Here is a 13,761-nt window from a genome sequence, read left to right as displayed (position 1 = left end):
ACATATTGATAAATCTTTAGATGTTAACTTGATGGACTTATTTTATGATACTGTATTCTAAAAACCTTTAAGTAACAGAAAACATTGGCAAATCTGCCTGTTGAGACAATGGAAGACCCATTTTTTGCAGCTGCATCTGATTTAGACAAGATATTAGATGAGTTTGAAGAAAGTGAAGAACCAAGTAAGTTAAATGGAGCCCAACTTTGTTTATTACTGTACATACCATTTTTTTTCTTGGCCTAGTCTTGTCTCTTTTTTTCATGATTGCAAAAGGGTACATACTTGCATTTAAGAATTGTGGCTGATGTAATTTTATACTTTGTTCTCTTTTACAGGAAAAGGTAACTCTGACCCAGTGCGTTCAAAATGTGAAACAGAATCTGCTGTTGAAATACCCATTTTCAAAAAATCTGATGCTCATGTTGAAAAGACTACCACAGAAATTGCACCTAGTGCAAAAATAACACAAAAAGTATTACCACAGGCAAAGCACAGTCAAGATACAGTTCAGATAAACAATGCTACTGATGAAGAAAATCAAACAAAAGTAGAATCTACAAATAATCGTGTATTGCCGATGGAAGAAAATAACTTACTCATTGATTTTTCATCTTCCGAAACATTAGCACCCCGGTCTTCGTCACCATTACAGACTTCAGAGAAAACAATACATGGCCTAGACTTTCTTGTACCACTTGTCTCTGGGCAAAAGGACACGCAATTTCAAGCAAGTGTTTCCAATGCAAAAACTCATTCGCAAGTTTTGCTTGACCGTCCAACCACAGATTTAACAATGATGGGAGATTCTGTTCCGAGTAATCATATCACAGCTTCTATGAGTGATGGAGCTATACAAAAGCAAGCTTTGTCATTAGACATAGAAACTACAGAGACGATTGTGTGCAATACACAGTTGCAAAAGCCCCTAGATTCTGCAATCAAGGTTTCGCAATTTTCAGAGAGTTCATCCACCAACAAAATTCTGTTAAATCCAGCGAAGGAAATTGCTTCCAATCAGCCTGTAGGTTTTCAAGATCATATACAAATTGATGATTCTGAGTTTCAACAATTCATGGAAGAAGAAATAAAAGAACTGGAAAACATAGAAGAACAGTTACTGCAGCAAGACAGTTACAGGCAGGACACAGAATCTGAATCATTGACTGGAAAAAGTACTGAAGAGAAATGTCTGGAAAATAGTAAATTGGTAAAAGTCAGACTATCAACGCCTGCAGAGCTTAATGAAAGCAGTTCTTTTAATCCTGCTGTTGCAAATGACCTTCCAGAGCAATGCCATACAATCGCACCAGAAAACAATACAGAAAAGGCTACCACAGTTACACACCCAAAAATGAAAAAGATTATTTCGCAATCAAAAAGCTCAAATAAGGCTTTTGGTCAAACAAGCTCCATACCTACAACAGCAGAGGAACAGCCAACTGATTTTTTGGGAAAAGATATTGAAAATAGGTCAGATACAGCACCAAGAAAAAATCCAAACTTGAAGTTGAAGAAAGAATCCCCATCAAAAAGAAAACATACAACGAGTCTAGCCATACAACAAATGGACACAGAAATGTCAACATCACAGAATATGCGGAATTCAAGATCTTCACAGGATGATGCACCCACACAAAATTTATCTTCTCAAACTCATGTCAATGGAACCTCATTTCACTCACCCAATCACTCGCAATCAGAAAATATTAGTGACGAATCCAGTCAGTCAGAACCAGTGGGGATAGGTGTAAATGAAGAGAGAAAAATTAGGAGGTTGCATAGTGTTTCTCCTCCATCATATTCATCTGTGATAGCTGGGGACTATGCAGCAGGGACCATTATTCAGCATGATCCAGCTTTCACGTCCCATCACAATGATCAGTTTAGTGTCGCACCCAGCGCAGGTATGTGGCAATAAACACGATCGTAACCTATTTTGCACTTTCATTGTACACAAAATTATATATGTATGTTGTTATATAGGTATGTTATTGGATTACTTCAAATTTATTTTTGAAACAGTCAACAATGGCTTTATGTTAGATTGCTAAGTTAATACTTTACTATTCAGCCGTTGCAATTACCCCATCAGAGAATCACACCAATTCGACTCAGGTTGAACATGGAATTGAGGTGCCAATTATTTTGTGGCTTGGAGTTTTTAGCTGTATGGTTTATTTTACGATAAATGATTAGTGTGAAGGTCTTCTTTTTTCAGATTGAATGACCTGAATTTGAATATATATTTTATGTTACTGTTGTAAAATGTATATATATTATATTTTGGGTTTTATGCAATGATTCATGAACTTGGACAATGACAAAAACAGTCACAAAGGAAAGTTCTTTCTAAATCTACAGGCCACTGAAGAGTCAGCAGAAGATGTGGCTCGCCATGGCCAAACACCTGACAGTGAAAGTGTTCTGAGGGCAGCTGCTATTGCACCCACCATTTATCAAAGTCAGACACAGAGGCCAGGGCGTGTTAAACCGCACTGGGTGCCAGACCAAGAAAGCCCTGTTTGCACCAAATGCCGGACTAAGTTTACATTTACCAAGAGAAGGTTTGTTTGCAGCAAAAGTTTACGACATTTTTTTGAATTCTGGAAGTCAGATTAATGCGTAATTTTATTTTCTTATTAATGACATATTTTTACTCTTTGATCGAAATTTATACAAGAATAATTAATTTATGCAGACATCACTGTCGTGCATGTGGTCGGATATTTTGCAGCCAATGTTGCAGTGAGAAAAGCAAGTTGGAATATCTAAACAATGCCGAAGCCCGAGTTTGTGTTCGTTGTTATCAGGCAGTCTTGCAAGGTATCATGTGCCATCATTGCATATTGCAATGATTTACATATACATTATTAGTATCGGCAGTAACTGGAGTTTCAATTTGACATCATTTTTCTTATTTTATCTGGTATTCTCAATGCACTCATTAAATGAAGTTTAGCACAAATTTATATATGACGTGCTTTGAGCTGTCTGATAAGCTTTTTCTTTTACATTAACAAAACAGCCTGAACAGAAATTTTTTCAGCTGATGTTTTGGCTTCAACACTAATGGTTCAAAATGATGGAGTTCTAATGCAGCCATCTAGCCCAATAGCTGTTCCTGGTACCTCTTCAAATAGCAGTCCGCGTCCAGCTCTTAGACACCAAGACAATGGCTCTGGTTAGTCAAAAACTGTAGCGTTAACTTAAAACAGAACATTAACACTCGTCCAAAGATCATATGACCCTGAGTGCTGGTTATTTAAAGATGGAAATGATGAGCCAAAGAGTGTCCGTTTCTCTGATGGCACTAGGCCAGATCACCCTGCTGTTCTTCCTGCTACACCACCATTACCTACTCGTTTACCGAGGTGCGTGTTATGTAACTGTCTTGTGGTGTTAGTTTAACACTGACTCTGGTTAAAATTGTTTAGATCAAAACAAAGATCATCAAATGGAACTCGGGTACCCCATCACTCTTTTCTGCCCCCTGTTATTATGGGTATGATTATTGAAATGTAATTGTGTTAAGAATACATAAACCATGTTCATGTATAATGCCATATAATTAGCATTTCTTTGACAGAACATCAGCCCAAATTGTGAAGAATTGTTAAAATATAGCATTTATTGTACATTCAATTTGCTGTAAGTATGGGAACCTTGGCTGAAAGTTGTACAATTTCAGTTATATGTTTAAGAATATTCCGACGATGGTTCGTATATTGTTGATGAAGAACCTGACCCAGATTTTGTCCTTACCTTGCTTAGGAGTGGTGGAGTTCTTCCAGTTACTTTTGCCCTCAGCCCCAATCTCTTGGTTTTAGTGAAGCTGTTTCGTGGTAAGCAATACCATAACATTACAGTCATGGGACATAAAATGCGAAGTTACAATAGACAATTGTTTTCAAAAACAGAATTGAAGTTACCTTGGTTTAGGTTGTTTGTAATTTTGTTTGTTCTGAGTTTTATGAGCAAGTTGTTGGTTCGGTTCCAATGCCAGGCACAATAGCACTTGTTCTTGTAATATTGCTCCCATGACATGTTTTTGTAGTTTCACTATTTTTTAATCTCTGCTGTCTGGGATTGAGAATTACATGAAAAATCTCGCTGGCCTCGAAAACATGTCTAACTAAGTTGTGGTCATGTCCTAGACATGATTGCAAAGTATTTTTTCAGTGTGTTGTTTTTAATGTAGACATTGTCCTGAACCAAACTTCTCTTTAGCCATACCACGGTGGTCAACATATTAACTAGAGTAACCACACCTGAACTATGATGCTTATTCCAGTTTTTGTAACACAGATGGGCTTTCATCGTTCTATTATTTTTTGTCTCTTGGACTTGATTCTGTTGGCCAGGCTGAAGTGGCGATCCTCATGCAAACTGAGCCATCAAATGACTCCATCCCATATCAGGCTTTTAATATCTACTCACACTTGTTTAATATCGCTAGAAAGGGAAAAGCGATTCATGCCATGGATTTCATCCCTTGTTCAGATATGTACGTCATTTATTTACGTCTTGTGCCTTCTTTTAGAAATTGATTACGGGTGTTTTTTGTTTAATCAATATATAATATAATTAGAATATATACACAACTGGGTTTGATTTCATGTTCATATTCAGTCAAGTTTGGGACTAGCTTATCATATTTAGGTTTCTAATGCAAATTTTTGGTGTGTTAATAATTATTCACTTGAAAAACATGTCTTTTTAGCTGGGAGTCAACAGATAACTTGTTTGGTTCCAGTGAATATGCGGGACTTTTGTTTGTTCGAAGAACCTGCCAAAAAGTTGAAAATCTTTTGAGTGATACACTTGGTAAGCTGTATTTGCTAGAGCAGTGGTTCTCAAACTGTGGTACGCGTACCACTAGCTGTAAGCATGTACCACTAGCGGTACGCGAGAGATTTTTAAGTGCTACCGCGCACCGCTGAACATTATTTTCGATGTGTTGTGAGTAATGTGTTACCCCGGATAGACAAGCTTGTGCAGAAGAAACATTTGCTTGTATCAAATTAAATTGTGTTTTCTTGCTATTCATTGGTGTTATGGTATAGTAATAACGGTAATAACTAATACACATGTTATGGTATAGTAATAAAATAACTAATACACACCGGTACATTTGAGTAAAATAAGTCATTCAGGAGCCAGGTGGCACACAGTGTATTAAAAAAAACAATGGGTGGTACGCGATCGAAAAAAAAGTGAGAAACACTGTGCTAGAGTGTCTTCTTAAAACAGTTACAATGGTATTTAAATACAAGTTACTGTTTTATTACATCAAAATAACATTAAAACACGTTTATGATCTTTTCGATGTTTAGATACTCGAATGCCATTGGTCTCAAATACTGTCAATTTTTCTGCTGCTTTGTTTGCTGTCTTGGTCCTCAAATGTGAAGTACCCTGGGCAAAACTTGTCCCATCACGATTACTTTTGGGCCTTGGTGCAAAGTACAAGCGTAAGTAGCATTTAAAAGAGAAAAATCTTTGTAAACTAGCTCTTATCAATATAATTTAGCGAAAATATCAGTTATTTACAGTCAGTAATACAACCAGTACAATATTATTTCATATGTTATAACACAAACATAATGCAGATTAATCCAAAACTACAAGTTTTAATTACCTAAGTTAATTGTTGTTTAGAATACCCTTACCCTTTGCTGAATCCATGTAAAAGACAACCAGTTTACTTTGAAGTGGGAAATACAATTCTGGGGATCTTATGTGATTTCCGCAATTACAAATACAAAGTGGTCTCTGTCCCTGGTCTGTCGGTGCTGGTCAAAAATAGTGGTGTTGTTATCAATATTCCTGCAAATCGGTAAATGGTTATTTTGTCTGCATTAAATATGAAACGCTCAACAGAATAGTTTTTTACTTTGCTAGTCTAAGAGTCATGTGTAATTTATAAACACTTCCAAGTCTGCAAAAATTGTGACAAGTGAAAACTTTCATACCAAAAAGCTATTATGTTAGTGAATCTGCCAACCAACATTTGCAACAGATTTACCGACATAGTGAAGATAATGAACAGTTCAAATGAGCACGTCCTTGCACTGGGAGCGGAAACCTTTATAGCAGACGACAACTGTCGGTCTCATCTTGTCTGTGTGGAAGATCAAGCCACGCACAATTACAACTCCGAGATTATTACCTACTCAAGCCCTAATGTAAACAGCTATAAATATATGTAGAAGTTCATTTAAACATGGTAAACTTTAATACTTTTGACTAACTGAATACTTTTATTTGTTGTAAAATTCTTTTCCATTTAGAAGATACAGTGTTACTGAACATATGATACAAAAGCTGGTGTACAGTGTCAACCTATACTTTTTATTGTTGTATTGGCACCATGCCTATTAAGTAAATTAAATGCTATGTTTTTTGAGGTTTGGGTGACCATTTTTGATATTCTGGGTAAAAATTAACACTTAAAATTTAAACAATTTTAGGATGAGGAACTTACATCTGGTGTTGGTGCAACATTTGTAGTTTTCAATGGGTCTCTCAAATCTGGTACTGCACAGCAAGCAAAATGTACTGTTGTGGAAGGTGAGTTAATATTCCACAAATCTGTGAAGTTTGTTCGATTGTTAGCTGACAAACTATTTTTTCATCGTATTTGTAAGTCCAAGTTCAAATCAGCAATTTGTCCAATAATGCAGATTATAAATAGAAAAATCTTTTTTAACACGAACTACTAACAAGAATAATGCAAACGTTTACTAATTCTTTGTTATTGAAATATTATTTCTCTATTTTGAAAATTTCTACTGAAACTTATCACCACAGATGGCATCATGATACAGCTTCTTCCGGAGAAGATGGCGGTATTTAAAGACTCTCTTAAGGCAATGGACGATTTCATCATCAACTGTAACTCATCTTCTACCTCATCTCCTGCGAAACAACCAATTAAACCTCAGGATTCAAATGTTCCTGAGGAGGTAGGTTGTTGCTATGCAATGATGAGATAGTTTGAGGACAGTTATTTAGTCATTGCAAAAAGTTTGTTAAATGTAAAATAGGAGTTGTAAGTTATTTGCTTCAATATTTCACTGTTTGATTTGTTGCTGTTTAGATGGAAGAAAATCCAAACGAAGCAGGCAATGAAGATGAGGAGGTGTCACCGTCTCTGTGTCGTTCCGTTGAAGTAAGATGGGTTGGTGACGACACTAAGTTCAACATCGGGTAAAACATTTTCTCGTTCATTTCTTTGCTTTTCATCTCTCAGAATGCTTCAGAAATATACCTTGGAAATACTCTCATTTGTGCAAATGTTTAATAGGTATTAGATAATTTAAATAATTATACAATAAGAACAGAAGTAAATAGCAAAGAAAAAGATAAAGTAGTACATTTAATTGTTCCAGCCTATCCAGTCCTATTGATTCCCTTTCATTTGAGGGTATTGTCGGCTTCAATGTACAGGGTAAAAGTGAAAAGAAGGGAAAGCGCCAAGTGCTACGTTGGAATCAGGTAAGTTTTTTTACGCTTATTGATATTTAAGCTTGTATTCGTCCTTAATCGTGTATGTGGTATTTGCAGGTTCATTTTTCACCAAGTGTTTTTCTGCTAGAATTGTTTTCATCCCTCCTTCAGTTTATTGTACATAGCAGGATAGATTGCTGTATGTGGAAGGATGTTATTGTATGTTCGTGTTCGCTCTCATTCATCCTGTTGCAGGTTTTCTTTTTCCGATGCACAAATGACATCCTGGACATGAGCAGGTTAGCTGAGAAGGTTGCCAACGGATGTTTCCAGGCTCTCATTCCTCATGTTGTTCTTCTTCGTAATTCTTCTATGACCAAGATTGGCGTCCGGATCAACATTCATCCTGATGATGTGAGTTGTGCAAGAGACTGTTGCATTTTTTTTGCAATTCATTTATTATTGTTGTTTATTGACTAATGATTTATTTTCATTATTTAAAATTTATATCAATTATTTTTTTAAATTGTATAAATAATCTAAGCATATTATGAAATTTTCTTTTTTAACTTGGATTTTTTACCTGCCAATAAACAATAAACATTATTTCCTTTTGTAGCTTAACTTGAAACAGTAAAACAGCACTGCATGTTTTTTGTTCCAAATTTAGTATTTACTCCAAAGCGTTGGTTTTTTTGCACAGGTCGGCTATGCAGTCGGTAGTCATGAACTTCCTCTGCCAGATCCCTGTCTTAATGCCCTGGATGATTGCCTCATCCCACTAGTGCATGAGGCTTCTGCAAATCTTCAGGTAGATGATGAGCCGGTCTCGTTTGAACTAATATTTTCCATATTGGATATGAAATCTTCTTGGAAAATTGTCCCCAAATAAGTGAACCATTATTGAGTCAGTGTTTTGCAGTTGTATTCATTCGTCTTTTGTAACTTGCTCCCCTTTCCATGGTTATTGTATTTTCTTAATATTCTTCTGCCCATTTACGTTATTGTTTTGTGTGTGCTTGGTGCCATTTTTTGTCATTGTTGTATTTGGTATATTTTCTATCTGGACATCAATTACCAACATTAAGCTGCAATCGATCAAATTTTCATGGCTTTATAAACAATTTGTCCACAGGTTTATTTATCATTGTTTCCAAACTATGTTACATGCTAAATAACCGTTATATTGTGCTAAATTCTGTATAACCGTAATTAATTTTCATTCTTCAACTCGATTTTGTTTTGCTTTTCTGAAAGCAAAGTTTCCAGTATTTAAGGCATAAAAGATCTTCGGCATAGTAAGATCTCTGTGAAAATACTAATTTAAAACTCTATTTCTTTGTCAAGTTTCACCAATTTCATTTGCATTCACAAAGTTGTAATAGGTGTTATGGCAGTCTCTGCTACATTAATAAGTATTCGTCTACATATACCCTTATAATTAAGCCATTTACGACGATTACACCATATATTCATGGAAGGTTCGAGCTGTGGTAGCCGTTTACGTATACTTTTTGTTTGGTGCAGTGTATTTTGTTTCTCTTATGTCAAAATGCAGTGAGTTAAAAGCTTGGAGAAGTAACATCGAAAATGCCTACCAAGGCACACGAGAAAGTCTTCAAATTGTGATTGATACTGCACTTAAACTCTATGTTTTGCTGTGGATTGTGTGACCACCTTTATATTCAGGTCACCTCCGCTTGAAAATGATCGTTGATTGATGTTGTTAAACAGCTCAAAGATATTTTGTCTTACATCACTTACCTGGTGGCCTTTCGACGTGCAATCTTGTTAAATTTGCAACCATCAACATTTCATGCTCTCATATTTTGAAACGTCTGGTTTACGTTCAGTTATAATGATTTATCTTTATGCAAATAGGTTTAAGCTAAATGCAAGGTTCATGTCTAAAAGTTATATAGTTAGTAGTTGAAACCCTGCTGAAACTATGGACGTACTTTGGGAAGACCGAGATATTCGCTTCGATATAAGTATACGGTGAGTATGATAGACATTATTATGATGTACATTTTTTACACGACGGTTTATTAAACGGTTAACGCTTTTAAATTGTTTTCACTCGTTTCAGGCAAATGCATATGCGACCTGGAGAGCAGCTTATCGAAACCTTTAATTCTGTTGAAGACACGAAAGGCAACAACGGAGACCGTGGAAAATTGTCGGTGACAAACCTGCGCGTTATCTGGCATTCGCAATCTATGCCACGGGTCAACTTATGTAAGTGAGGCTGCCATGTTTTAAGTTGCGTTATCTTTATTATCATCATACTAACATCTCCTAAACTAAGGATTTTTACAGCTATCGGTTTCTCCTGCATCCAGAACGTCACAACGAAAAAGACAAACTCGGTAGGACCGTTTAATTGCACAGAGTGATTATTCTAGATTCATTCACTGCATGTATTTCTTTGCTATGCACGCGTATTCACCGAAGTTGCTATCACGACAAAATTTTTCTTCGTGAAGCGCGCTGCGTATCACTTCGTATGCCAGGCAACGAAAGCTGACACAAATTATTATTAGTAGTAGTAGTAGTAGTAGTAGTAGTAGTAGTAGTATACTAGTATACTAATAGAAAATAACATAATTATAAAGCAGTATCTGCAATAATCTGCTTCTTACATGCTCCGTAAAGTTGTCCGTACATTCGCATTCAATTCATTTATTTATTTAATTCTATTATTTATTTATTTATTTAATTCATTCATTCAATAGAAACTTCGAGGTCACATAGAAGCTCTTTGTATATCAACCAAATGCAACAACAACAGATTTGAATTCATTTTTACAAACGAGGTCGCTGAAACAGCTGGCCTGTTTGTAACAGTAATGGCGGTTTACAAGTAAGGCTATCATTTGGAAATCTCCGTTTTGTAACATCAGAGTTTTAAGTTTTCTGTTTCATATCAAGTAACGAAACTTTTCCCCATAATTCAGGGCATACGACTCCAGCAAGTTGTACCGAGACCTAAAATTACGAGGAGCTATTATCCAAAACAAACAACTGAAACTCTTACCTCAGGTTGTTATCACCGCAAAACCTATTCAAATATTTAACCTATAAAAAGTTTTAACGGCCATATACTTCCCCATCTGTCACTTATTTATCGTCGTCATCAAGTAATTTACTTTCTAGGAACAGGTTTACAATAAAATCAGCGGTGTGTGGAACCTTTCAAGCGACCAGGGAAACTTAGGCACGTTTATCGTTACCAACGTTCGAGTGGTCTGGCATGCCAATATGAACGAAAGCTTTAACGTCAGCATTCCATATTTACAAATAGTAAGTTGAAGCCATTTCTTGCTTTAATATTCTTATAAATGCTTGATGGTTTGGAAAAGTTTGGCCGTGAAACAATTCTCTCAATCCCATTATTCTTACGCGTGTTTAGCTAAAGATTTAATAAAAGAGTTTATAGCTTTACTTTTCTCAAATTTATTGTTTTTTTGCTGTTTTAATTTTTCATACCATTACACCAAAACGCTTCCAAGTTCCAACCCATCTGTGCTTAAAACGTCGCGTGCGTATCAGAATTTATATACTCTTCGCCGTAATTTTCAAACTTCTTCATTCTCGTCAGCAAAGCATCAAAGTTCGTGATTCCAAATTCGGATTCGCGATGGTGATTGAAAGCACCTGGCAGAGTGGCGGTTATGTTCTTGGGTTCCGAATCGATCCGGTCGAAAAATTGCAAGAGGCTGCCAAAGAAATTCAAAGTCTTCATCGGGTGTTTTCAGCCAGCCCTTTTTACGGTGTACAGTATGAAAGGGCGGAGGTGGGTAATGAATTCCATTATAAAGCGTTAAACGGTAGTAATAGCAAGTCGACTGTGATAGTAAAACGACATATCGAAAATTATATTCCTTTCTATACCCGTAATTCGTAACGTCTCATTTTATTTTGTTGTAGTAATAGAGTTATACACGTTTTTTTTTCAGTCTAATTCAGGTCTTTCGAGTTCAGAAACCAGTCAAATCCTCACCGAACCAGTAACAGAGGACCTGGACATCGACACCAGCGTTAAGTCCGATGCGTGCGTCGCTTATTTTGCTGATGGAATGACTGAACAAGACAAAACACCAGGGGACCCTGTATTTTCGCCAGAACTTGGTCTCGCCATAGAGCCATTAAAACCTGGTTACACTTTAGAAAGTCTATGGAATATTTTGTAGTTTTTACACACTGTACTCGTATTTGCATTACTGAAGCTGTATCTGTGTCAGTTGCACTTCCTGTTTTTGTTTTACGTTGCTCTGTATTAAGTTGCACCCTTTTCAATAGAAATTTATTTTTGTATAATTACATGTCTATAAAAACAATTCGTTGCAATCGCAGTCATTTGTACAATAGAGAGAGGCAAAAATGTACACAACACCGCCCATAAATAGACATGGACTTTCCTGCTATGAATCCCTATGCTGTGTTTTGCTCTGCGATCTCCACGTGCTTAATGAGAGATTTTATCGCCTTGCACGATCCATGGGTTTGACCGAGGTAAACACGAATTGCCGCCGACATGTGTCGTCGATTATCCTCGCCGATTTTATTTAAGCGATCGAGCTCCATTCGCCAAAAGTCTTGCGACGTACGCTTGAAATCGTGGTGAAATTTTTCGCGTCTGTCAATCTTGAACAGTCTATCCTTCATTTCTTTCCTGGTAAAAGAGAAACGTTTAGATCTTTATGAGTCTGTTGCTTTCCACTTTTTGGATTCTGCTTTGGTGTATACCTTAATTCTGGAACTTCGTTGAACGAGAGTTTTGGATTTTTTCCAACTTTGGACTTAACAATGTGTACGACTGGGAATGGTGGAAGGCGGGTACTACCTTCGCGAAGGGGTCGTTTGGTTCCTCCGCTACAAGATTACATAAGTTGGTTTTTGAAATACGGCAATATACTTCTACTGTCTATAGTCAAAAGCTTACCTTTCGGACACTTTGTTAGTTTCGTTGTCTGCCATATTGTTACTTGTGTGCAAATAAATTTCCAATCTCCACAACTGTGTTTAGTTAAGTATCTTATGCCAACCCTGTGTTCATGTAATAACCGGAAAATTAAAAATATTACTTTCTAAATGACCTATGCTAATTTTCTTACTATAGCTTTCGGTAATCAGCAGGCTGTATTTCTCGTTGATGCTCAATACTTAACTCCGGCTATGGTCGATGTTCACTGTAAACATTGCGCTAATAAGCTGTCCACAGATATCAACAAACTCTTCTGAAGAAGGTAAGGTCGATATTTAGGTATAATGTGTCATCTGCCGCATTCTTTTGTCCACCTTATTGTTACCTGTCATATGAAACCAATGTTCAAACTTACCTGGCTATAGGAGTGTCCATTGTTTCTATGATTGTCAGAAAGTGGGGGTTTACACGTTTCAGTACGCCCTTCTACCTCACACGCACATTATATAAACAAACGCTTATTATCAGGCCTTGTTCTTATTTACGTGAAGTTGTTATAATAACCAGTAGGTATGTGAGGAGGGTAGTGAATGTTTCATTTGTACCACTGTTCATATTTAATTAATAGTTAACTTTATTACCAAATACTTGACTTCTATACTATCACAAAGTTATTCCTTACCTGGGTCCTTGATAGACTCTTTTGTTGCTAAGGTTAACTTGTCAAACATTTGAGTTGGTGATGGCGTATTCAGCTCAAAACATTTCCAAGGTTTTAGTTAAACCCACTTCAACATCAAACCTCAGATTTCTAATAATGATTTCGTATACATTTTCAAACACACTAACTTTCACTTGCCTAAACACAGGACTTCCAAAGTGCAGAGTTGTATACAAATAAAATACTATTGTTCATGGCTGCTTTACTCGAATAGGCTGCAATCCTTGTCGCACTCAAACACTAATTTTCCAATACTTGGGTGTATAGGCTACAGTACTTGGTTGTTTATAAAGTACTTGAATTGTTATTTGTTAAACAATTTTTAGATTTAATTTGTTATTGCCAATTAATCTTTCTTCAATAGGTCTACAGTCTTACCAGGTTCGATGTTGAGACCAGTGGGTAGGGGGCAACCCCTCGCTTTTTCCTTAGTTCAATCCGGACTTCCGTAGGTAGTATATTTGGAATTGGTGCAGTTTAAAGAAAGCTTTTTCTCGATACCAGTCGTTTTTTGTTTGGCTCTGATCCACGTAGCGTATGGTATGGTCAGTGCATTGACTTTTGTCTTTCTCTTCTGCTTGTTACTTTTCGTTGGATGTCAGGTGGTGGTATTCCAGCGAGGAGGTATGTTAGTGGGTCTCAGGCACATTGACAATTGCCG

At 36.5% G+C, this 13,761-nt stretch overlaps 3 protein-coding genes across 3 annotated transcripts; 2 read left to right on the top strand and 1 right to left on the bottom strand.

The window, feature by feature from the left end:
* Positions 1-9,333, top strand: LOC143459436 (uncharacterized). Its single transcript, XM_076956599.1, has 20 exons — positions 1-184; positions 339-1,907; positions 2,075-2,136; positions 2,365-2,567; positions 2,702-2,826; positions 3,050-3,184; positions 3,272-3,374; positions 3,438-3,505; positions 3,705-3,845; positions 4,309-4,507; positions 4,724-4,827; positions 5,337-5,474; positions 5,662-5,839; positions 6,023-6,188; positions 6,474-6,573; positions 6,814-6,968; positions 7,103-7,212; positions 7,395-7,500; positions 7,708-7,866; positions 8,156-9,333. The coding sequence occupies exons 1-20, from the start codon at positions 109-111 to the stop codon at positions 8,342-8,344; spliced, it is 4,086 nt and encodes a 1,361-aa protein (XP_076812714.1). The 5' UTR covers positions 1-108; the 3' UTR covers positions 8,345-9,333.
* On the top strand, positions 9,315-11,802 carry LOC143459437 (BBSome complex member BBS5-like). Its single transcript, XM_076956601.1, has 8 exons — positions 9,315-9,450; positions 9,542-9,690; positions 9,772-9,821; positions 10,188-10,315; positions 10,410-10,494; positions 10,609-10,755; positions 11,054-11,248; positions 11,412-11,802. The coding sequence occupies exons 1-8, from the start codon at positions 9,401-9,403 to the stop codon at positions 11,643-11,645; spliced, it is 1,038 nt and encodes a 345-aa protein (XP_076812716.1). The 5' UTR covers positions 9,315-9,400; the 3' UTR covers positions 11,646-11,802.
* Positions 11,742-12,503, bottom strand: LOC143459438 (uncharacterized). The gene is made up of 3 exons (XM_076956602.1): positions 12,398-12,503; positions 12,202-12,327; positions 11,742-12,127 (listed from the first exon to the last, which is right to left on the bottom strand). The coding sequence occupies exons 1-3, from the start codon at positions 12,430-12,432 to the stop codon at positions 11,887-11,889; spliced, it is 402 nt and encodes a 133-aa protein (XP_076812717.1). The 5' UTR covers positions 12,433-12,503; the 3' UTR covers positions 11,742-11,886.
* Positions 12,504-13,761: the final 1,258 nt, after the last annotated feature.

Source organism: Clavelina lepadiformis, chromosome 5, assembly GCF_947623445.1.
Source record: "Clavelina lepadiformis chromosome 5, kaClaLepa1.1, whole genome shotgun sequence".
NCBI lineage: Eukaryota > Metazoa > Chordata > Ascidiacea > Aplousobranchia > Clavelinidae > Clavelina > Clavelina lepadiformis.
This window is presented reverse-complemented; position numbering and strand designations above follow the sequence as displayed.

Excerpts from the sequence above, each read along its gene's own strand:
- LOC143459436 (XM_076956599.1), top strand. The coding sequence starts at position 109 with ATGGAAGACCCATTTTTTGCAGCTGCATCTGATTTAGACAAGATATTA. Across the intron at positions 2,137-2,364 it reads AGGTTGAACATGGAATTGAG|GCCACTGAAGAGTCAGCAGA; the intron begins GTGCCAATTATT and ends CTAAATCTACAG. Across the intron at positions 3,506-3,704 it reads TCTGCCCCCTGTTATTATGG|AATATTCCGACGATGGTTCG; the intron begins GTATGATTATTG and ends TATATGTTTAAG.
- LOC143459437 (XM_076956601.1), top strand. The coding sequence starts at position 9,401 with ATGGACGTACTTTGGGAAGACCGAGATATTCGCTTCGATATAAGTATA. Across the intron at positions 10,495-10,608 it reads AACTGAAACTCTTACCTCAG|GAACAGGTTTACAATAAAAT; the intron begins GTTGTTATCACC and ends TTTACTTTCTAG. Across the intron at positions 10,756-11,053 it reads GCATTCCATATTTACAAATA|CAAAGCATCAAAGTTCGTGA; the intron begins GTAAGTTGAAGC and ends CATTCTCGTCAG.
- LOC143459438 (XM_076956602.1), bottom strand. The coding sequence starts at position 12,432 with ATGGCAGACAACGAAACTAACAAAGTGTCCGAAAG. Across the intron at positions 12,328-12,397 it reads ACTAACAAAGTGTCCGAAAG|CGGAGGAACCAAACGACCCC; the intron begins GTAAGCTTTTGA and ends GTAATCTTGTAG. Across the intron at positions 12,128-12,201 it reads AACGAAGTTCCAGAATTAAG|GAAAGAAATGAAGGATAGAC; the intron begins GTATACACCAAA and ends CTCTTTTACCAG.